Consider the following 21,922-nt stretch of genomic DNA (forward strand, 5'->3'; position numbering starts at 1 on the left):
GGCTGAGCTTCTCCGCCGGGCATGTGTTTGGTGTCTCTGATGATGGGCCATTCGAGATGCAATTGCAAAGTCTCAACGTGTATGCGGAAAAGATCTCCAACAAAAGCTCGTTTCTCCAGACTTGGAAGAATACACTTCAAGTACAACGAGCAAGAAACACAGACACCCGGTCTATGTTTAGGTGTGAAGAGAGGTTGATTTTGGCCCTTGGGACCACCGTTGTTATAAATTCGATCTCGCCATCTTGTTTGGGGTTTGAGTCAAAGAATGCGTCCCACAGGCCAGCGACGAAGCTGATAAGGTTAAAGGGAGACCACGATTGTCGTGGGAGAGTAGGTGGTTCTGAAGTGTCCGACGCGCATGCAGTGGCGTTCTGCGGTGTACGGCGTTGGCGTGCGGCCTTTGAGCGCGGGTATTCGGAGGAAGAGGGCGCACGAGTGCTGCGAACCCTAAGCTGTGCAAATCGAGAATGAGCACAGGTGTGTCGTTGACGCGAAGATAGAGTGATGGCGAAATAAGTAGAAGGGTAGAGGGTTGAAAAGGTGTGTAGGTAGGAAGAGAAGGGAAAGTGGAATGGCGATGGTGCGTAGTAATAGAAGAGAGAGAGAGAGTTGTGTGTGAGTGTGTGAGTGATGGATGCAGTGCCGGTGTGCACTGTGTGTGGCGCGTCTTTTGGTTGGTTAGGGTTGCGGATGAGGGAAAATGCGGGAAGCCGCAACTGGAAGGAGGCGAGAAGTGACAGAGTTGGAGATTATGTTTGTGTGTGCGCAAACAGAAATTGCGAGGCCCGGCTAGAAGCTGGCCACTTACAGTCAGGTTGGTATGTCAAGGCCTAGAGCAGCGTCAATCAGAGTCTGTCCGACCGGTACCCAGGCCCCGAGGTTGAGCCAACAACTTCAAGGTGGGCAAAGGTGGGCTCTGCTGGCCAGGTAATCCTAGGTACGGGCTGGAGGTACAATCAAGGCGCTTAGGCTTCCGTTGGGGGCGGATGTTGCGCCAGGAGAGTGACTGCTTTTACCTAGAGATGATTTCAAGAGTGAACAACTGCCCGAAAACTTTGATCTGGAGGCTAGTGACGGACAAGTGGCTCTCTTTCTAGTCTCAGCAGCCAGGACGGCGGCTCACCGGCAAGGTTTTAGGTAGGTTGGTACCTAGTACTGGATGTTTTTTAGGTCCAAGTCAGGTATCTACCTAACCTAATAACTCTGCACCTTAGGTGCTATGTGGACAATCATACGTACTGCAAGTGCTAGATACTGCGCAGCCTCCATCTAGTACCTAGGACTACTCTGTAAGTGACCAGACCACACAAAATCTCGCGCTGTGGATTCATCCACTTTATCCTCAAACTTGAAGTGCATCCCGGCAAAGAAACTTTTGGGTCAGATGTCCGGGTCTTCTCTAACTATTCCTGAGCATAGCGAAATCCGCCTGTTGATCGATCAGTCCCTCCCTCAGCGTCACCAGGTGCCCGACGGAGCTGAAATTATCACGGCCCTCTTTTGTAGGCCTTGCCAAAAAAAACCTGCCTCAACTGTATCAGCCAAATGACCCCTCACCTCCTCGCCTGCCGAGTCCACACGCTCTCTTCCTCCACTGCGTCTGTAGTTCCAGTTGGTCATGAACATCTGTGATTGCACCCCCATGGATGCGGCATTCGACCGGAAGAAGGGCGATAGTATTCCCTGTACAGGATACAGTTGTACGTATTGGAAAATTACCCCGAAGAACAGAACAGGAGCGCACGCAGGTATGGACACAGTCAGAAATGAGGACCACCTCCTACTCCTACTACTACTACCGAACCTATCTATGCAAGACGGGCGATGTGAGGATCGCCATCAAGCCTACGTAGGCTTAACAGGGTATAAGCCACATGTTCGTGAAACGATTGCTAAATTTATTTGCTTCCCTCACAGCCTGCTGATCTCACCAACGATGATGGGGATTGACTGCCAATCCTGCGAATCTGGTGCCTGGCAACGTTGTTTGTTCCCTACGCGATGATCAGGTTGTGCGACGACACAATGTACTCGACATTACAATTGCATTGACATCAGAAACAAAAGCTCCCATTGGCGGACAGACGGAACCTGGTTAAATACCAATCGGTCGCCGGGCGACACGGTGGGCGGACGGAGTAAGGTCCATGATGACGAGGTCACTCTTCATCAACTTGAACCAGAACCTGTTTGGTAGCAAGGCATCATGAGGGCCAAATGTGGGACCTGTTGACGCAACAGGACGAGATCCCCTCACAGACCTCACGGTGACCCGTTTCCTGCAATCATCCGCCAATAATGGGATCTCTAGAATCGCTGCACGCATATACTACTCTGTATGCCTGGATGTCCGATGCGAACAGCGCATTTGCATTGCTCCGGGGATTTGCTCGAAGAAACTCGTGATCACAAATGGTCCCGTCAAGGCTGAGGATGATGAATCAATCATTTGCCTCAACAATGCTGCCCTGATCGAACAACTATGCAATCTTTCTGACCTCCGTCTCGATCCGCTGCTCCCTTTTCGCAAACGACGTTACGCGGATTGTACAGGCATGATTGTTGTCACGATTGTTGTTGAGATACTACTACGTGGAAATTCGCCCACGACCGTCCCAGACTTGGCCGGCGCCGGATTGTTGCGCTTGTCTTTCGCTTTCTATTCCTTTCTTTCTTCTACAAAATCGTGCTGTATAATGAGTTCAGCCATCTGCCACGCATGCTCCATGAGCTGACAGGCAGTCAATATCGATGCATCGGAAGATATGGTGTTCGTAGCACTGCCAGAACGAGGCGATGCCTGGAGGATCAGATCTCTCCCAACTAACAGGCAGGAAATATCAGCCATGCGAACGACCAGTCTTCGAACTCTCCCTCGTGCACGGCAAAAGTCGTGAGTTCTCCTGGACGGGCCGGACGGCTCGCCAAAGTCTTACTTACATGTGAGCTTCGCAACAACCTAGAGGGCAGGTGCTCAAATGCTTTTGACGACGAAACAGTCGCGGTTATACGATGTAATGTCGACATGCACGTCCGCGGGCCCGTCTCCCCTGCTCACCTGCTTCGTGCATTATGGTAGCTTCTCGGCGGCCAACCCAGCGCTGTAGCCGACGAGACATGCGCGCTGCCTCGAGACGTGCCTCAGTCGAAGAGCCAGGAATCTTACTGTATCACTCTTATATGCTGTACTGTTGGACTCTGTATACAGTAATTAGAGATCTCTCCACAAGAAGCGGTGGACGCCAGGCGAGGAGCTGCATCCACCAGCCCACCGCGGCCCGCGTTTTGGCTTGTCTTGCTCTCTCGTGGAACCGTCAAGCGTCAACTGAATTGGCGGTCTGTGCAACACGTTCACTTTCTAGAAGCCCGCTTGCAGCTGACATTTCGGGACACTTTTCGGCCAAACATCCAAGCACGCTGTGATACTGAAAGAGGGATGGTGCGGAGCAGGTGGTTGGCAGAGTCAACACTGTGACACACACTGCATGAACATTCTCGACGTGACGGTAAAGGCGTCGGATGCGACTCGACTCGGATCGCAATGTGTCAATGAACGGTGAATCGGCAAAGCAAAGAATCCCTAATACAGTGCGGAGCAGATTGACAATGTTCTGCCTCCACATCTGATCATCTGGATGATTTTTGCGACTTCGAGTCTGCCATCATTCGTTCGGCATGTCGGGGAGAGTGGCAGGAAGTTGAAAGGGCAGACTGAGGGAAGAACTTGAAGCGGCCCACTGCAGTTGCTTGCCCCACGAGAGGCCGCAGCTGCGGCCTCGAGATTTTCTTAGTACTATGAGGCATTTATTTGGAGCCAATGGCGCGCCAGTCAAATTGCACGACTAATGCAGCAGCAAATTCCAAGTTCGAGGTCTAAGGAGTCCCCCACGCCTGAAATCCTGCCCCTTGAATTCAGTACCTTAAACATAATACTCTGTAGTAGTAGATGAGGTTGGTACGTACTCTGTATACTTTTTACCTAGAGCTACAGCTAGCCAATGGTGGTTGCTGGTGCAGTGTTGGGCAAAGTCTGGCGCACTGCCGGTTGTGATGCTTCGGGCTATGGGCTTGCAGTTTTCGGCTCCTGCAATCTGGACTTCATTCACCAACATCGCCGTAAAGCCAAGCAAAAGGCCATCCATCAATCTCTCCGTACGATGTAATTAGTTCAGTCGCTGCCGTTCCCAGCTGCCGCCAGACCTGGACCAGTTGATTGAAGTTTACTGCGGGCAATCCCGCGCGTCTTCCTTCAATCGGGAGAAATACGAATGAGTGAATGCGCTCCCCCACAGCGAACGATGTTGAACCGGGTGCTGCGCACATGCGGCCTGCTCTATACTGTCAGATCCTTGCTCACGGCATGCAATCTGAATCGAACTACAGATTGTGCAGGATGGAAGCGGAGAAGATGGTGTGGCAGTTTCATGTTTGGCAGCAAGCCGGCATCGTGTCTCCTGTCAGGATGCAAGATGTTTGCTGATCTCGCCCGCAATTATAGGAGCAAGTCATCTCACATGATGCCTCTTCTGCTCACCGCATTTTCTCCTGGCTGCCACACCTACGGTTGACATCTCGCAGGAATGCATCTTTCTCGGACCATTGACTCCTCGAGGAGGCCTCGGTTAGCAACGGTCGCGGCCAAGCGTGTTTCTCTGTTCAACTGGTCTGAAGTGAGCGGCAGTAATAGTGTAGGGTCGCACAATCAAATCGGCCGCTCCACGACTAACTCGACCTTCGCGTTGGCCCCGCATCACGTGCGGATCGTGCAATGTCGGCGAGGTTACACAGTAGAGCACAGTGCTTGCAGTCGTCTCTGGACGAGACTGGAAGCGGTCATGTAGGGGAGGGGCGATCCGCGGATGCACTGCTGGTGGTAGAATTCCGAAACACCGGCGCAGGAGAAGAGAATCCATATTATGATCTAGGCATTGAATGAAGCATCATCTATCAATAGCACGTATCCCCAGGAATCAAAGCCATGGTCCCTCTCAGACCGCGCGACCTCCTACAGAGTACATACGTATCATCATTGTTACAGCGAGATAATCTTCCGAAACAGGCATGAATCTCAGCCTTGCCGCCTCGCCGCGAGGCTGACTCCAAGCCTTGGCTTCGGTACTCGCGGACGTCAGCTCAACTTTATGCCTCAACCTCCACCATGCCCAAGATACTTTACCTCACCAGCAATTCATGGGCAAAGGTTGGCCCATGATACATTCACTACATGCTCTGTACATGCTTGAAGGGCTGCGGCAGTTGCGCCTGTATCAATCGATATCATTTAGACTTTGTCATCTGAAATATCTTCTCATTTATACATAAATATTCTGCCACTGCTCCTCTTTTAATGAAGTTCGGAACACTGCTGGTCTATCATTGAACACAACCCACGGTCAATATTGAGAGCCAGGACTATCATCAGATACCATCTTCAATACCATGTCAAATCCGACGGTTTCGGTCCAACTTGAAGAGGAATATCAAGATGAACCAGACATCTCGCCCGACCATTATCGATACATTCGATCCCTCAACGAATCGGCATCCTGCTACACACGCTTCTTCGATGCTCTCTTGATTCCAAACCCATCTCACTCCCAGTTCATGCGCGACCTCAAATCATTCCGCGAGCAACCGGCCATCATCAACCTCTTGCAGCAAGGCACCAAAGATGCCAACAGAGGTTGCACAAGCGCCTTTGTCATTTCCAGGTTTGCCCACCCCTGGTGTCGCACCACCAGCGACTTCCAGTCCGGATGGACCCGGGCTAGTTGGATGGGGACGACGAAGAAGGTGAGTGCCAAGGCTCAAATGGAGGAAGACCGGCTGCATCGTCTGCTGGTGCCGCTGTGGATTGCGTTCCGGAGGAGGATGTTTCCTGAACCGGAGGTACTGGCTGAGTGGGTTGCAAAGGAGGAGCAGAGCAAGAAAGACCGAGAGGCTGAAGCTGAAGCTCGGGCTTTGGCTCAGACTCAAGCTGGAAATGGCATCAAAGATGGAGAAGCCGAAGCTGGATATCAGGTCCGGCGAAATGCAAACATAACGTCGCCGCTGCCATCCGACCCGTCCTCCGCAGTATATCCTGAATTGGGCTTCAAGGCGCCTTCTCCTAATGCAGCCTCTTCGTCAAACACAGCTTCTACGACTTCAGAACCCGGCAGCGGCGCGGCAGCCACGCAGATGTTCCTTGGTGTTGCCGTCACGGGCTTCATCATGAGCGATAAGCGAGTCAGGAAATATGTGGAGAAGAAATTGAGGAAGAAGTGACTGGCGTTTTATCACCGTCTGGCGCCGGTATTGTCATGCTCAGGACAATACTGAGAGCCGGGACAGTCCTCATCTGGAACGATGATCTGCTGTGGCCGGCACAGAGCCCTGTTGTCTTCAATACCTGGCGTTGTGTTTCCTTGATCGTTTGTTGTTTCAAAATGGTGGGGCGTAGCGGGTTAGACCATGAAAAAACTATCACTGTATGAGAAGGGGCGTTGAGTTGAAGTGAATATTCTGTGAGTCTTGATTGAGTCTGTGTTTTGCACTATAACATCAAAGGGCGGGTGTCAATACAGAGGACTGTGAAAGGGCACCTTCAAGTTGCCGGCCTGAAGAACCACATGTCAAGTGAAGCTGAGACCTGGTTCAATTGATAAAACATCGATCTATAAATACTGTGTACCCTCTCTCAATTCTCTCTCTCTCCTTTCCCTTTCATTCGCCGTTCTTCCATCAGAACATCCTTCGGACTTCCCATCTCTCCAGGCTACTACCTTTCGCTCCTGAGAGAACTGCCAACGAGTCGAAGAGTCACTGACACAATTCGGCAGTGATTGAGGTAGCAAATACCTCGAATGTCTCACAACTCTGGGGGCCCTCCAGCATTGAAACACATCCCATCTCATCTCATCCGCAACGACTTGTAAACAAAGCCCTCCCCGTATCCCCGCGGACAAAATACCCCGGTTCATAACCCGAGTTCCCGCAATTTCTCCCAACAATGCAGGGCCCAACCTCCCGGGGATGTAGTGGTTACCATCTGCTCTCTCTAGTTGAGGCGGTTTAACTTGCCTTGTCCCACCTGCCAGTACCACTTGCGACGGAAGAAGAATTCTCGAGGCCGTGCGGATCGCTCCGAAAAGCAATCATCTTGTGATTCAGTTCTATGATGACTTCGGCTGCGCTAATCCCGCTCTTGAACGCTACTACCGTCGCTACACGGTCGTGCTTGGTGGCGTGGGTGTGCAGTTTTGTACCTTTTTTTGGCACCTTGCTGTACCCTGGGACAGTTGACGGCTGCCAAAAATCCGGGCAAGCTGAGAAATATGATTTCATACATGGATTTCTCTTTCATTCTCTGTATTTCTCCACAAAGGGGAATACAGGGAAAAGAATTTTTGTGAAAGGAGGGTTCAATTCTCTTTTCTTTTTCGGGTGTTGGGATAGTAGTGCGAACAGTTTAGGAGGAGGGTATTTTGCAGTTTATGTGTGTGTGCGTGTGTGTACGCGTGTGTTGGTACAGTCGTAAGTGTTACGTGTGTTGAATCACTGCGGTATTGAGGCTTTGTTGTACGCACAAATGATAAATGCCCTTTTCTTTCGCCAGTTTCGTCGGGCTTCGTCTGCTGGTAGTTTTGTAAAAGCCACGGTCGGATCTAAGACAATTTATGTGCGCCTGCTGGTGATTTGATCAAGGATATCTCTTTCTTTTGTTGTTTCATGCACCTTGGAGGAGTTTGGGCGGGTCCAGAATTGCTGCGCTGCTCCTGTCGCTTCCCCTTGCCTCTATGCCCCGGTTTGAGTCTGTCTGCGACCACGGCTGGGGTGATGCTAGGTGGCGAAAGTAGTCATTTGGCCCAAAACCTCCGACCGGAGAGAGCAGTAAGGCAGGATTTTCCACCACGCTCGAGGATACCGCTCCCCTCGTGCTGCGGCCAGCAACAGGTGGTGCATCTAGCGATAAGGCATGACGAGGATGCAACACGCTGCGGCCGCCATTGTCGTCAAAGTAGATGAGATCAGAATCGAAGATGATCAGTTGTTGCCACAAGCTCATCCTGGAGTGGTCAACTCGGCATCGCACAGGCGTCCCTACATTCCTGTTCGGTGAGCAATGCCGCAAGTTCCTGCAAGACGATTTGCTCCCAGGTCATTTCGCTGGATACTCATTTGCAGTCCTCGCATTCTTTGGTCTCTTCTTTCTTGCCAGACTGCTCAACGGCACCCGGCTCCTCCGGTAATGTCGTTGTCTGATCATCACCCTGTTGCTGGGCCTCTGCCTCCTGGTTCTTCTGCTTCTTCAAACTCCGATCGATGTGGCCGAGATCCCGATCTGGTTCGATGATATTACGGACTCTGTTCTTCAATTCTTTCGTCTCTGGGAATCCACCATCGATTTTGCGATCCCATAATACTGTGTCCATGACTGCCACCGTTCCGTTGTCGATTCCGGCCCCTGTTTCTGACAACTCAGCGGATCTAGGCCCAACATGTGTCATGGTAACGGTGAATATGCCTCCTGTCACGGGGACCAATGCCACCTCGCCGATGCTGGTGGAGAATGTCTGAAGAAGTTCCTGGGCGTACTATGATTCAACGTGTCAGTCGCTCGAACTTGACATATAACAGTATGCGGCCTTCCCAGACCGTGAATGGAAAGGAATGGTAGAGCGCCAGGTAGAGATCTTTTCAGGGGGCGCATGTCGACCATTGTCAAGACACGAAAGATATGGTCAATGGCATCAAATTGCAGCTTTTTCTACCACTGTCTTCCACATGCCATGGCCGAGCCCTAGAAGGGATGGGATCGGGCCGCCCGCAATTTCAAAACGCGAAGGCACAAGTTCGTTCAATAGTGAAGCAGATATAAAAGAGATCGACTCACATAAGCGGCCCTCAGGTTCCATTTGCATTGCGTGCAGAATCTGATCGCCACGCGCGGAACGTGTACTGTCGAGGATGCTTCGGTCATGTCGCCTCAGTATGGATTCAAGGGTGCTATAGCTAGCTATATTACTCTTCCACCTGACCTCAGTAGAACCGATGGGGTGGATCTCAGAATTGAGGTGTGAAGATGAAATCCATCAAATCTGTAAGATGGGTTTGGAGTCTGAGGTCATAGCTACAGTAATAATTTTAGATGTGGGCGTTCAATTAGCCTCCTAAGCTCTTACTGGCCCTCAGGCTCCTAGAGCCCCTTTTAAAAAGCCTCCGTCAGGATGATAACAACATGCAGAAGACTTCTATCTCAACACAGAGCTAAATGAGAAGGTAGCTTAACAGAATACTAACGATGCGCTCCATTGGGCCGGGCGCTCTCATCAAGGGAGAGAGGGTAATCCGCGACGAACAGTTATAACACTGTAAAGGTCGAATCATGAAGCTGAGGGCGAGAAATCGAGTCGATCTCACTATCAGATCTAGAACTTACAGCCTAGGGGCTCAAGACAGAGAGTGGTCGGAGAATCACAGGGTTGAAGCCAACATTGTTGTGGTCAACACCTACATGTACTCCCTGACGCTGCACCTCCGGCCTCTAGACAGATGACATCGCTGTCGACTGCCCGACAAAGTTGGGCCGTGATTTACGTACATTTTCCAGCCACCGTTCGGAGAATTGACGCATTGACAGCCAGATGTGCGCGACCGTTGGAGTTGTGACATCGACTGTTTGGTGGGATGATCGTGCAAGACCCCACAGAGACCAGCCTTTGCTGACATTGGTCGTTTGTCTGTGGAAGCTCTTCTTCTGCAGGCTGATCTCAAGCACTGAAAAAGCGAAGGCGCGTCTGCCGGCGCTGCTAGGTCAGAGATGAACACGAGGAAACCCAAGTTAAGGGAGGAGATGTTGGAGGACGCTCGAGTCGCTTGCTAGGCAAGATACAAAGATGGGAACGAGCGCACCACCTACCCGGTGGTCAATATGTCGCGGAATGCTCTCATCGGGGATGTCTGGTTACTGGCTAGGGATTGGAAGTCAAACGGCTCCGAATCTCTTTGGACATGCAACACAAGGGCCATGTCTCTCGCCGGGCCGCATTGAGATTTGAGTGAGCTGAACTGAGGTGAGCTCAATCTGGAATATATCAATTAGTCTGGGCTTTGGATTTGGTTTCATCCTGCTATCTCTTCAAAGTCAGATAAGGCAATGTGTAGTCTGGTGAACAGATCCAGCGGTAGATTCAAGCAAGGAGATCGACATTCATGGGCATGCAATAGTGTATAGACAACGGGAAAAAGCGCAGAAAAGTCAATGATCTTAATTCATTTCGCCATGAGACGAATTTGGAAGCCCTTTCCTTCCAGCTCTGAATAGCACGCAAAAGCCACGCTCAAGCAAGCAGAGACAAGCGCAGCATATCGCACGCTAGACGCCGTGCTGGACTCCGTGCTGGCCGCCTCTATACAGGAAAAACTGTCGCAATTGAAGAAGGACTGAGAACGCCATCTGCGCCGCATGCTTTTTTTTCCGAATCGAGTTCCAGCCCTTTTCCTTCTGAGCGCTCCTCGTGAGAAGTTTGCAATTGCAATATCACCAGGCCCGCCAACTCCCGTTACATGACTGTGCAACAGCCATCACTGCCTCCACTTTGTGGGTTGTAAGGATCTTCTTTCTTATCCACCTGTCCCCAGACCGAAGGTACCATGTAGTCTCGCGTTGAATTGCAGTAGTTGATCAAGCTGCGCGCTCGACGTTAGTATCTGCCCCAAACCCACAGATCGGCTGCGGTGCCCAGGCAAGACTCACCTCAGGGACGCTTCGGCAACCTTTACACGAGGCCTGTCCAGATCTTCTTTGAGACGGGAGTTGAGCTCTTGGAGTCGCCTAAGTTTAAGATCTGCCATGCTTTGTTTTTTGGACTTGGCGTCACCTCCATCCCGCACCGCGAATGCTGATGGCATGGTTGCTGGTTGCAAGAGAAGAAGTCGTCGTCGTGGTCTTCGTAGAGGAAGGCGTGGTAGTCAATGCGAGTGGTGACGCGGAGTTGGTTGAAACGGCGAAGCTCTTCCTCGTACACGGTGCTGTCGTAAGGAATCACTCGACCGAGCTCAAACACGGCGACGTGCGGAGGGGGTCGGGGGGGTCGGCGTCGTCCAAGACGTGGTCGCTTCTCGAGGCTACCGCCGCGATATGTCTTCGCCAGCGAGTAGCGGAAACGATGGAATTGAAAGAGGGAGAGCTGCTTCGGATGGAGGCCGTCACGGACGAGTCCAACGGTCTCTGGTGGTTTGATGGATTGGTTAGCAGGGGGAATAAGGTCAATTGTGGCTCCAAGAGCCAGGAAGATCAGGGGACGAACCCTCATCCATCGTTCCAATCTCACCAACGGGCGCTAGCGTTTCTGGGACTAGCGTTGAACGGCTGGTATCACGTGCATCGGAGTTAAGCAATCAATTAACCCCAGAGCTGTGATGCTAGTAGTGGTGCAGTGGTTATTCCAGTAAGGTGGTTCTTTAGGAAGGTGAAGCGAGGTGAGAAGAAAGTCACGTGCTAGGCTCGTCGTTGTCGCCCCTGTGCCAGTGCATGATCGCACCGCAGTCAGAATGACTTCCGCCAAGCCCCAAGTCCACTGCCAGTGTGTGAAATTCCCAACTTCGCACCTGGGCACGACACGCCGCGATCGTGGCCAACACCAGCGGATATTCGACATCAGTCTTCTCTGGAACAGACTGTTCATCAGTCTTGACGGATCATTCACTTGATCGTCTGTTCTCTGACTCAAATAGCCAACCGTCAACATGCCGCCTCCTCCCCATACCCGGCCTGAGAATGTGCTCAGAGTAAGACAATCAGCTCTTCTTTTCGTGCCTCCGCAGTGACTGACAAAGACTCTTTAGCGAGCACAAGAACTCATTGCCGTTGGGCAATCCCAGGCTGCCCTCAATGTTCTCCACGAACATGTCACTTCGAAGCGCTCGAGAAATAGTGCCATCTCCGCCTTGGAGCCGGTTATGCTCCTTTTCGTCGAGCTTTCCGTCGATCTACGAAAGGGCAAGGCCGCAAAGGATGGGCTGTATCAATACAAGAACATCGCACAAAACACGAATGTGGGAACCATTGAGGTATGTGAAGATGGCTGTCAATACATCACAAAATGGCTGCTAACAGGCTACAGCTGGTCCTGAAAAGATTCATCGAACTTGCCGAACAAAAGGTCCAGGAGGCCCAGGCTAAAGCCGACGAGGTCCAATCCTCGCTCGAAAATGCCGCATCTTCCACAGACCTCAATGTCGAGGATCTGGAAGCTACAGAGACCCCTGAAACAATCCTCCTTGCCACTGTGTCGGGCGAACAATCTAAAGACCGAACCGATCGAGCAATCGTGACACCATGGCTCAAGTTTTTGTGGGAGACTTATCGCACCGTTCTCGAAATCTTGAAGAACAATGCTCGCCTCGAGGTCATGTACCAGAGCACCGCTCATCAGGCTTTCGATTTCTGCCTGAAGTACACCCGCAAGACCGAGTTCCGTCGCCTCTGCGAACTTCTCCGAAACCATGTCCAAAACGCTGCCAAATACTCTTCCCAGATGCATGCCATCAACCTCAATGAGCCTGATACCTTGCAGCGCCATTTGGAGACCCGCTTTCGCCAATTGAACGTCGCAGACGAGCTTGAGCTCTGGCAAGAGGCGTTCCGAAGTGTCGAAGACATCCACATGCTTCTCACCCTGTCAAAGCGACCTGCAAAGAATGTCATGATGGCCAACTACTACGAAAAGCTGACCAAGATCTTCCTGGTCAGTGACAACTTCCTGTTCCATGCCGCTGCGTACAACAAGTACTACAACCTCCTTCGCCAATCTGCCTCAGCTGTTGCTGCCGGCCAGACCTCGAAACGTGACAATCCGGCCGTGACAGAGGAGACTTTGACCAAAGCTGCCTCCTTTGTCTTACTTTCTGCCCTGGCAATCCCTGTCATCAGCACATCCCGCTCACGCGGCGCTCTGGTGGACGTTGACGAAGCACGGAAGAATAAGAATAACCGTCTTACCAACCTGCTGAGCATGCCATCTGCGCCTACAAGAGCCGGCCTCTTCAAGGACATACTCAACAAAGGCTTGCTGAAGAGAGTGCGCCCGGAAATCCGAGACCTCTACAACATTCTCGAAGTCGACTTCCACCCCCTCTCAATCTGCAAGAAGATCTCCCCTATTCTGGCCCAAGTGGGAGCGGATCCTGAGATGGAGAAGTATGTACTGCCTCTGCAGCAGGTCATTCTCACTCGTCTCTTCCAGCAACTCTCCCAGGTCTACGAGTCCGTTGAGCTCAGCTTTGTCAACCGACTTGCCCAGTTCCCTGCGCCATTTGAGGTAACTCCAGCCATGATCGAGAAGTTCATCATGAACGGATGTAAGAAGGGTGATCTGTCGATCCGTCTTGACCACGTTTCGGGCATTCTTGCCTTCGACTCGGACGTCTTTTCCTCGGCAAAAGCTCTTCATCCCGGCAGTGCAGCTGGCTCAGCAGAGAGCGAGACTCGTTCGGTGCAGCGTTTACAGAACACCCCGGCAGAGATCGCACGATCACAGCTTACTCGCCTGGCCAAGACACTTCACATCACTTGCATGTATGTTGACCCGTCTTACAACCAGGCCCGTCTTGCCGCCAGAGAGTCTGCGCTGGCACGAGCCGAAGCTGGCGCGCAGCAAGAACACGAAGCGACTCTGGAGAGACGGGTGGTTATTGAGAAGCAGAAGGAGGCCTTCTCTGAAGCTCTTTCCAAGAAACAACGAGAAGAAGAGACTCGTCGTCGTATTCGTGCACAACAGCAGGCAGAAATAGAGTCCCAGCGTCTCCGGGAAGAAACCCGAGCCCGCGAGCTGAAGCGCGTCAAGGACGAACAGGCTCGTATCCGGCGCCAGGAAATCGAGAAACAACTGGAAGAGCTCAAGGGTGGCATGAAGCTTGATCTTGAGGATCTCAACATCGACGAACTTGACTCAAATGCCATCCGGATGATGAAGCTGACACAGCTCGAGAAAGAAAAGCATGAAAAAGACCATCGGGTTCACATCACCGCAAAACGGATTGACCATCTTGAGCGCGCTTTCCGCCGCGAAGAATTGAAATATCGGGATGCGGATTATGAGAAACAGCGCGAAGAGGATCTGAAGCTCTACGAACAGATGAAGGAAGACAAACTCAGAGAAGCCAAGGAGAAGCACAAGGAAGGACTGGCCTTGAAGCATCGTCTCGCCAGACTCGTCAAGTCCTACGATTCTTTCAAGGGCCAGATCACTGAACGTCGCGCGGCCGAGTTTGAGAGACTTCGCAAGCGTGCCGAACGAGAGTTTGAGGAGGAGAAGAGAAAACGCATCAAGGCATATCATGAAGAGAAGATCCGACAGCGAGAGGCAGAAGAAGCCGAGGAGCGCCGGATCCGCGAGGAAGAGGAGCGCAGAGAGCGTGAAGAAGAGGAACGAGCCCAGGCCGAGGAGGAGAAAAAGAGAATCGCAGCTGAGCGGAGGGCCAAAGCCGAGGCTGACCGTCTGGAGCGCGAGGAAGTTGCTCGGAAACAGATGCAACGAGAGGAAGAAGCCATTGCTCGAAGAGCTGCTCGCAAAGGGGCCGCTGCCGAACCAACTCCATTCTCCCAACCAAGAGAAGCTGTTCCTATGGACACTCGAACCGCGTCTTCAGAAGGCCGCACTGCTCCTCGCCTCAATTTGGCCGGCAAAGGAGGTGGCTGGCGAGAACGACAAGCAGCAAAGGAAGCCGCCGGGCCAACTGGTCGCACCACTCCTGAACCCCACGCTGCTCCTGCTCCTGCTTCTGCTCCTGCTCCTGCGGCAGCTGTTCAGGAGCCTGCTCAGGCTCAACCTCGCCGTCCTGGAGGCTATGTCCCTCCTCATCTACGCGAAGGCGCAGCACCTCGTGCAGAGCCTCCTCGTGACCTTCCACTGCGCAACTCATCGGCCTCCCCCGCTAATGGCGCAAGTGGTGGACGGTTTGTGCCTGCACACATGAGAGAAGGAGGCCGCAGCTTGTCACGCGAAGGCGCCGGCTCACCGGCAACGGGAAGCGGCGACGAAGCACCGAGGAAGCCCGCTCCTGCAGCAGGTGGTCGCTACGTGCCCCCTAGCATGCGCAACCGTCAACAGTAGGCGTTGCGCAGTCAATGGTGGATATGGTCTTGCCGTGTTGACCTGGGGAGACCGGGTCGAAACATTCTCGTTCGCGCCGACCTAAAAGTGGTATGTGTATTCTTAAGTCAGAAGTTTGGTTCCCTTTTTCCACCTGCAGATGGAAGTTGGGCATAGCGGAGCAACAGGGCGAAACCGGGCCAAATTGTAGAAATCACGAGCAATGGATTTATTTCCATACACCCTTGTATGTCCTTTTCTTCTTGTACCGTTGTCTCGTGGTATCGTGTGAGCCGTCTATATTATTCTGGCGCTTGCTTTGTGCTTCCCTAATATTCTTTCATGTCGTAATTTCCAATACAACTCGTCCCACACCTGTATCCTTTGTCTCGAGCAGAACCCTGCTTCGGCCGCCCTGGTTCTCGATGTCCCTGACAAACTCGTCGACTCCGCCACCTACGCCAAAGTAGACCTTCTTCGCGGCCACCCATGCCTTCGCCGACCCTCGGTCGTGCCGCCGAAGCAAGCGAAGTAAAGTATCCGCAAATATCTTCGACGATGCCGGCGAGTAGATCGTTTCGGACGCCAGGATAAGAAGATTTGTCGGCCGGTCCGCGTCTGGCTTAGATACTGGAATCAGATCCAGGAAGGAATCTCCCCAGCCTCCCGAAATGAAATCAAATGAAACATTTCTAGACTTTATATCCTGAACAAGATCCGGCAGAAAAGTGGCTCCCATCTCCTCCATGTCGAGCTCGCCTTCCTCGGACGCCAGCGCCGGGGGAGACGGTGGACCATCAGGTACACTCTGCTTCGAACCAATCCCATAGTAATGATAATTGAGAAGAACATTCGGGGCCGTACACAGCCTCAGCACTTCTTCATTATAGTCACATAATGTAAACTTCAACCTCGGCGCTTGTGCATTCGTGCTTTGTGGAGATTGTTGGTCTGGTTTCTGGGTATTTGTGCTGCCGAGAAAGGTTCGTAAGAGGGCCAAACTCGGCACGGCACTGCCGGCCCCGAGTTCGATGACCTCCCAGTCCTGGGTGATGTTGCTCATCATGTCCAAGTAGTGCCTGGTGGCCACAAGACAGGCCAAGTCGAGGGCACATTCCCAAGTCTTGAAGCCGCCTTCGTAGATGCCAGATGTCAAGTCGCCGCTCTCGAGGCCGGCGAGCATTGTCTCCGCCGCGTCGTCGTTGGTTGATGGGTCTGCCTCCGCCATGAGTTGGGCACGTATGTCGAAGAGAGAGCGACGCAGCACTTGGGTATGGTTGCTCTGAATCGTGGTCGTTGAGGCTGTATCTTGGAAATTTGAGAGTGGTGTCGGCAACGTTGACGAAGATGTTGGTGTTGGTGTTGGTGTTGGTATGGTCAGGGTGTTATATGAGATCTGTGATGGGAGGGACGATAGCTGTGAGCCACGTTAGAAATGAACTCACAAATGAAGAGAGAGAGAGAGTATGTGTGTGTGCATGAGTGTACATGGATGGTGATGAGTGAGTATATACAGTGCATCTTTCAGAAAGGAGTGTTCGCTTTCAATACAGTAAGGATCGTTCTTTTAATCGTTACCTCGAGAAATCCGTATCGCCGCCAACGAGGTATGGGAGGTTGGAGGGTAACCCAGTAAGCAGGATCGTAGACCTACCAAATCCTCTAGAGCATGTCTTTTCGGCTCAATAACATGCGATTTCTCAAGATTTATGTTAGAGATGTTATGTTTCGACATCTCCCGCGAGAGCGTCTCTGCAATCTGAGTTTCTCCTCCATCATCTTCGATGTCGTCGCCGCTGAAGCCGAATGAGAACGACATCTGAGACTGGGCTGCGGCCTTGAAGAGACCTTCGTTCTTCGTTCTTCGTTCAAGCCCCCTTCCAAATCTCGTGATAGAATCCGGTGAGACTCTCTAGAACTATATGCGCTGTTTGTGTTGGGAGAAGTCAATTGAGGTGCCAGTGGTGAAGGTGGTAAAGGGGTGAGAAGGCTGAGAAACATGGGGGAGCGAAATCCAGGCATTTCTTGGCACGAGGCTTCCACTTTTATTTAACCTGGATTTGACATGACTGCCACAAACTTGAAGTCTACAAAGACATGATACTCGTAGCGAGGTGGTGACCAGGTCAGGCGAAGGTCGGGACTTGAAATACATGTGAGTGATGCTCATGGGTCAACCTTGTTACAATGCACGGCACGGTTGAATATCCTACCCCCATAATCGCGGTCGAGGGAGTGTCAAGAAGTAGAAGCAAAAGCAAGAGAAGATTCTCCTGAAAAGCCACACCGAGAGAATGCTGCCTGGCAATTCCCCGTCGTGCCTGACACCTTGGTCCTCTACATCAGACAGCATACAAAAAGAGTCCAACATGACTGTCATACCTTTGGAGGGTTTCCACGCTTTGTTGGAGCTCCGCGGAATCAACATTATCTCGGGAGGGCTTGCGCGTCTCCAGGCCCCCGTGCTCGTGCTGTCTCATGAAGGCCTTAATAAGACAGGATGAGTTCTGATGCCCCAGTGGCCCTTGCCTAATGGCCTAGACGCCCGAGAAATCCTCGAGAAATCGGCGTCACGTGACAGGCAAGGCTGAGTTCTCCTGAGTACGACATCTAACTCATCATGCAGTGGCTGGGTCGGTATTCTCTTAGCCCAAGCCTTCTTCATCTCAAACTTGGAACCGTGACCATAACACCACTGTAGTAGGGTCACTCCCACTCCACTGATTGGGGCAGTTGTGAATTGGTGGCCCTCTGACTCCAAAAGGTCTTGTTCATCTCCAGAAGAGAAGAGAGCAGTATTTGCTGTAGACGTAGTATCCATCTTTTCAACTTCTCTGTAATGTCTTGGTGGTTGACAGGATTCTCAGGATTTCGAAGGCCAGACTAATATACTAGGTAGGAAAGGGCCTGCTAAGTGAACATGGAAAGCTGACATGAGAGTGTGTTGAGTATTTGTGGAAGCTGGCATGGGAGTTGGTTCATTCATGGTACGTACTACCACAGAACGTCTCGGGGCACTATTCTCAAGAGACCGATTACTCATTTAGGCACGTTTTCAAAGGGATTCGAAAACGTCGGTCATCACACGACGTTTGTCTTGAAAATGAACTTTCATGATGAATATCCTGTAAGCCTCTCTGCCGCTATGCGTTGCAATGCATTCCCTCCCAACACCAATGCTAATTGTCAATAGAAATGCCGCCCTCCAAGCTAACCAGTGTTGCTATGCAATGTCCCTTCATGATGGTAACAATAAATCACTTGCGCTTGCTGGCCAGGTTCATCAGTCTCCGTCGCCTCTCTTCCTTTTCTCGTTTCAGTTGGGCTTCGAGCGCGAGCTCTCTAGCATCTTCCTCCCTCGCAGCTCTCAGAGCCCTCTGCTCTTCTTCATCCACCTCAAATGCCCCCGCTTCCATGACCGACGAGGCGTCAGACTCGTAGTCATCTTCTTCCCCCCGTCCATAACTGCCCTCTGATGCATCTTCTTCATCCGTGCCAAGGTACTCGTCGTACTTGTTCCGTCTGCGCCGGTCTTGCTGCCTGGGCCTGGTGGCAGCGGTGCCGATCGTGCCCTTGTAGGACGCTGGAGCATGTAATGGCGGGCGAGGAGCTTTCGGCACACGAGGTTGATCAGTCTTTTTTGCGGGACTAGCGCTCCTCGACATTCCCTGCTTGCCAAGGGCCGGACGTGCTCCAGGTGTTGCCTTTGCAGCCTTCGCTTTCTCTTCCTCCTGGCGGCGTCTCTCGGCAACTTTCGAAACCCGTTCGCGGTTGGTGGCCTGATGTTTGATAAGCCCGATTTGACTCTGTGCCTTCGTCTCTTGCGCCTGCTTAGCCCTTGCCATGATGTCTGCATATGAACCCTTGGGCGGAGCCTTTGGCGCTGCAGTTGCGGAAATTGAGGGCGATGTCGACCCGGCTTTGGACGCGGTTCCATTGGGCTCAAGCTTAGGCTTGGGCACGAGAACAGCCTTGTCATTGGACGACTTCGGCGCATTCAAGGGGGGAGCTGCTGGGCGTTTGCTCACTGTGCTGGTCAATCCAGGAGCGGGGTTCGGTCTGATGACTTTGGCTGGAGGTTTGCTGTGCTCATCTTCAGCCTTCCGTTTGGTACCGTTGAGTGGCGAAGGTAGCGCCGTGGAGCTCGGCCGGGAACCAGACTTGAAGGCCAATGGTACATGTTGTTGCGAAGTTGCGCTGACCGATCGTACCGTTGTCTTTGGAGGAGGAGCGGCGCCCGTGCCGATAGAGTTGACGAGATCGCCGAGGAAGCTCATATCTATATTGAGAAGGTGAGAGGGAGGCGAACGTGCTCAGTGGTGCGTTGAAACGTAAGCCTTTATATAGTTGGCGTTCATGTTTGCTGTTTGGCTCAGATGAAAAGAAGGAGAGCCAAGTTGAGCATGCTGGATCGTAATTCAAGAAAGAGTTCGACTAGCAAGCTGGCGACGACGTGAAACAGAACAAAATGAAGGGAAATGCCAAAGTGAGTCGGAGGAGAAAGAACAGTGACATACGATCCCCGCAAGAATCACGGCTGGCGCTTCACGGCCTGAGCGCCGGTTACTCATACTACATGTACTAGTAGCAGCGAGTGATAACACCGCACAAAAAATGAACGATGGTGACAACGCAAATAGATGCCCCTTGACTGCTGTCGAGCTTATTTGGTGATCAATTCACGGTCAGACTGATTGTATTTTCTATAGGCTGGCTTGGCGGCCCTCGTTGCTCGGCTAACTTTCCCGGAACAATTTCGATTCATTTTTCGATGCGCACAACTTCGTCCGCTCGTAACTTTGGCCAGTCCTTCTCTAAGTCACGAACATCCTCAGAACTTGACGTGCCAGTCTCCGCCCAACTCGCGGTTAAATCGATTGTCTCTCTTGTTCGCAAACCCCAATTCACCAGTAAGGACTGTGGTGCCGAAGACAGGGAATCTGAACTGACTTGTTGCGAAGAAAACAAACCAAAATGAAGCACCTCGCAGCCTACCTTCTCCTCGGCCTTGCCGGCAACACCGACCCCTCTGACTCTGACATCAAGGGTGTTCTTTCCTCCGTCGGAATCGATGCCGACGAGGAGCGTCTCTCCAAGCTTCTTTCCGAGCTGAAGGGCAAGGATATCTCTGAGGTAAGCGCCGCTGGTTGCGCAGACCCATGGGACAGTTACTGACAGTTCTACAGCTGATCGCCGAGGGTTCTACCAAACTCGCATCCGTCCCATCTGGTGGTGCCGGTGGTGGCGCTGCTGCCCCGGCTGCTGGTGGCGCTGCTGGTGGTGCTGCCGCCGCTGAAGAGGAGGCGCCGGCCGCCAAGGAAGAGGAGAAGGAAGAGTCCGACGAGGACATGGGCTTCGGTCTCTTCGACTAAGCAACCAAATAGTGGAAAGCAACGCCCTGAACCGGCGGGAATCCCGTTACCTGGCACTGGACATTACGCGGAGGTTTGCAAGGAGGATGGTTTCAAGGCCACACTTTCACCAGAGACAATCTGGCATGAAATCTGTTTGCGCAAGATTGAGCTCAATATGCGGGTATCAATGACAAGTCAATCCGAATGCCAGGCACCACTATTTCTGAGACCACTTTCCGTAATGGCTGTGTTTCCGGTCCAAGTTCCTCGTAATTCCAGGCATCCTCAGCCGTAAGGTGCCCCAAGTAGCGCTCTCTGCACCTCCGGGCAAGGCTTTCTAAAATGCTGCAGGCGCTAACGTACAATTGCTGCAGTGTGCTTCAAGCAGCGAGCCTCGTCCGGAGGCAGTGCCAAGATTTTATATCACGTGACGCACTTGCCCTAACGAATTCGGTCCGCCGCAGCCAAGCCTTCGAAACTTCAAAGAGGTGAAAGGCAACTCTGGAATCCGTAAATCGTCGACTTGACGCTTTTGCCAACTGCCCCGTCAACATCCCTCTCGCTTTTCGACCGCCACATCGAGAAGCGAACACGCAGTCCTATCGCAATCATGGCTGACGCCGACTACGTACGTTTCCGCGCAGAGATCCGCGCACATTGAGCAGGACACACGAGACTGACTGATCCCAATCGACAGAACCCCGAGGAGGCCGCAGAGCTCAAGAAGAAGAGAACGTTCCGAAAGTTTTCCTACAGAGGCATTGATCTTGACCAGTATGTTGCACTGCCGCAAGGGCCCATTGGTGGTCGTGACCTGGACCAAGGGACGGAAATCTGACAAGGAAACCAACAGGCTTCTCGACATCCCCTCCAACGAACTTCTCACTGTCCTCCATGCCCGCGCCCGTCGCCGGTTCAACCGAGGCCTTAAGCGCCGCCCGATGGGTCTGATCAAGAAATTGCGAAAGGCCAAGCAGAACGCAAAGCCCAACGAGAAGCCCGACTTGGTCAAGACACATCTGCGAGACATGATCATTGTGCCCGAGATGATTGGCAGCGTCATCGGCATCTACAGCGGCAAGGAGTTCAACCAGGTCGAAATCAAGCCCGAGATGGTCGGCCACTACCTCGGCGAATTCTCCATCTCATACAAGCCTGTCAAGCACGGTAGACCCGGTATCGGTGCCACCCATTCTTCAAGATTCATTCCGTTGAAGTAAAGGTTGAGTGCGGAGTCGGGTGTGAAGGTGACGGTGGGATCATGCTGCAGACGACCATATTGGCCTTGTCCTTGCAAGATCCATGGACACGGGAGATGGTGGTGGATGGCCGCCGGATTGACGGTTCAGGGACGCAAAAAATGGATTCTATGCAAACATGGATTCTAGGGTCCTGCCATGACTAGAAGGCTGAGATGCTGAAAGGCTGTAAATGAATATTCAGCTTTTGCAAGCAATGACTTGAGTGCTACGAATACTCCATTTCTCGG

At 52.3% G+C, this 21,922-nt stretch overlaps 8 protein-coding genes across 8 annotated transcripts; 4 read left to right on the forward strand and 4 right to left on the reverse strand.

Moving 5' to 3' along the window:
- Nucleotides 1-5,441: 5,441 nt before the first annotated feature.
- Nucleotides 5,442-6,269, forward strand: A1O1_05095 (uncharacterized protein; the record flags this gene model as incomplete). Its single annotated transcript, XM_007725983.1, has 1 exon — nt 5,442-6,269. One exon carries the CDS (start codon nt 5,442-5,444, stop codon nt 6,267-6,269), a length of 828 nt encoding a protein of 275 aa, XP_007724173.1.
- A 1,889-nt stretch (nt 6,270-8,158) lies between these two features.
- A1O1_05096 (uncharacterized protein) lies at nt 8,159-8,491 on the reverse strand (the record flags this gene model as incomplete). Its single annotated transcript, XM_007725984.1, has 1 exon — nt 8,159-8,491. The coding sequence occupies one exon, from the start codon at nt 8,489-8,491 to the stop codon at nt 8,159-8,161; it is 333 nt and encodes a 110-aa protein (XP_007724174.1).
- Nucleotides 8,492-10,546: 2,055 nt separating this feature from the next.
- Nucleotides 10,547-10,895, reverse strand: A1O1_05097 (guanine nucleotide-binding protein subunit gamma; the record flags this gene model as incomplete). The annotated part of the gene is made up of 2 exons (XM_007725985.1): nt 10,547-10,673; nt 10,741-10,895. 2 exons carry the CDS (start codon nt 10,893-10,895, stop codon nt 10,547-10,549), a joined length of 282 nt encoding a protein of 93 aa, XP_007724175.1.
- Nucleotides 10,896-11,732: 837 nt separating this feature from the next.
- Nucleotides 11,733-15,100, forward strand: A1O1_05098 (translation initiation factor 3 subunit A; the record flags this gene model as incomplete). Its single annotated transcript, XM_007725986.1, has 3 exons — nt 11,733-11,774; nt 11,832-12,056; nt 12,110-15,100. 3 exons carry the CDS (start codon nt 11,733-11,735, stop codon nt 15,098-15,100), a joined length of 3,258 nt encoding a protein of 1,085 aa, XP_007724176.1.
- Nucleotides 15,101-15,419: 319 nt separating this feature from the next.
- On the reverse strand, nt 15,420-16,898 carry A1O1_05099 (uncharacterized protein; the record flags this gene model as incomplete). Its single annotated transcript, XM_007725987.1, has 2 exons — nt 15,420-16,496; nt 16,734-16,898. 2 exons carry the CDS (start codon nt 16,896-16,898, stop codon nt 15,420-15,422), a joined length of 1,242 nt encoding a protein of 413 aa, XP_007724177.1.
- Nucleotides 16,899-18,336: 1,438 nt separating this feature from the next.
- On the reverse strand, nt 18,337-19,356 carry A1O1_05100 (uncharacterized protein; the record flags this gene model as incomplete). Its single annotated transcript, XM_007725988.1, has 1 exon — nt 18,337-19,356. One exon carries the CDS (start codon nt 19,354-19,356, stop codon nt 18,337-18,339), a length of 1,020 nt encoding a protein of 339 aa, XP_007724178.1.
- A 697-nt stretch (nt 19,357-20,053) lies between these two features.
- On the forward strand, nt 20,054-20,451 carry A1O1_05101 (uncharacterized protein; the record flags this gene model as incomplete). The annotated part of the gene is made up of 2 exons (XM_007725989.1): nt 20,054-20,212; nt 20,266-20,451. 2 exons carry the CDS (start codon nt 20,054-20,056, stop codon nt 20,449-20,451), a joined length of 345 nt encoding a protein of 114 aa, XP_007724179.1.
- A 592-nt stretch (nt 20,452-21,043) lies between these two features.
- A1O1_05102 (40S ribosomal protein S15) lies at nt 21,044-21,653 on the forward strand (the record flags this gene model as incomplete). Its single annotated transcript, XM_007725990.1, has 3 exons — nt 21,044-21,061; nt 21,131-21,207; nt 21,287-21,653. The coding sequence occupies 3 exons, from the start codon at nt 21,044-21,046 to the stop codon at nt 21,651-21,653; spliced, it is 462 nt and encodes a 153-aa protein (XP_007724180.1).
- Nucleotides 21,654-21,922: the final 269 nt, after the last annotated feature.

Source organism: Capronia coronata, assembly GCF_000585585.1.
Source record: "Capronia coronata CBS 617.96 chromosome Unknown acBCG-supercont1.4, whole genome shotgun sequence".
Taxonomy (NCBI): domain Eukaryota; kingdom Fungi; phylum Ascomycota; class Eurotiomycetes; order Chaetothyriales; family Herpotrichiellaceae; genus Capronia; species Capronia coronata.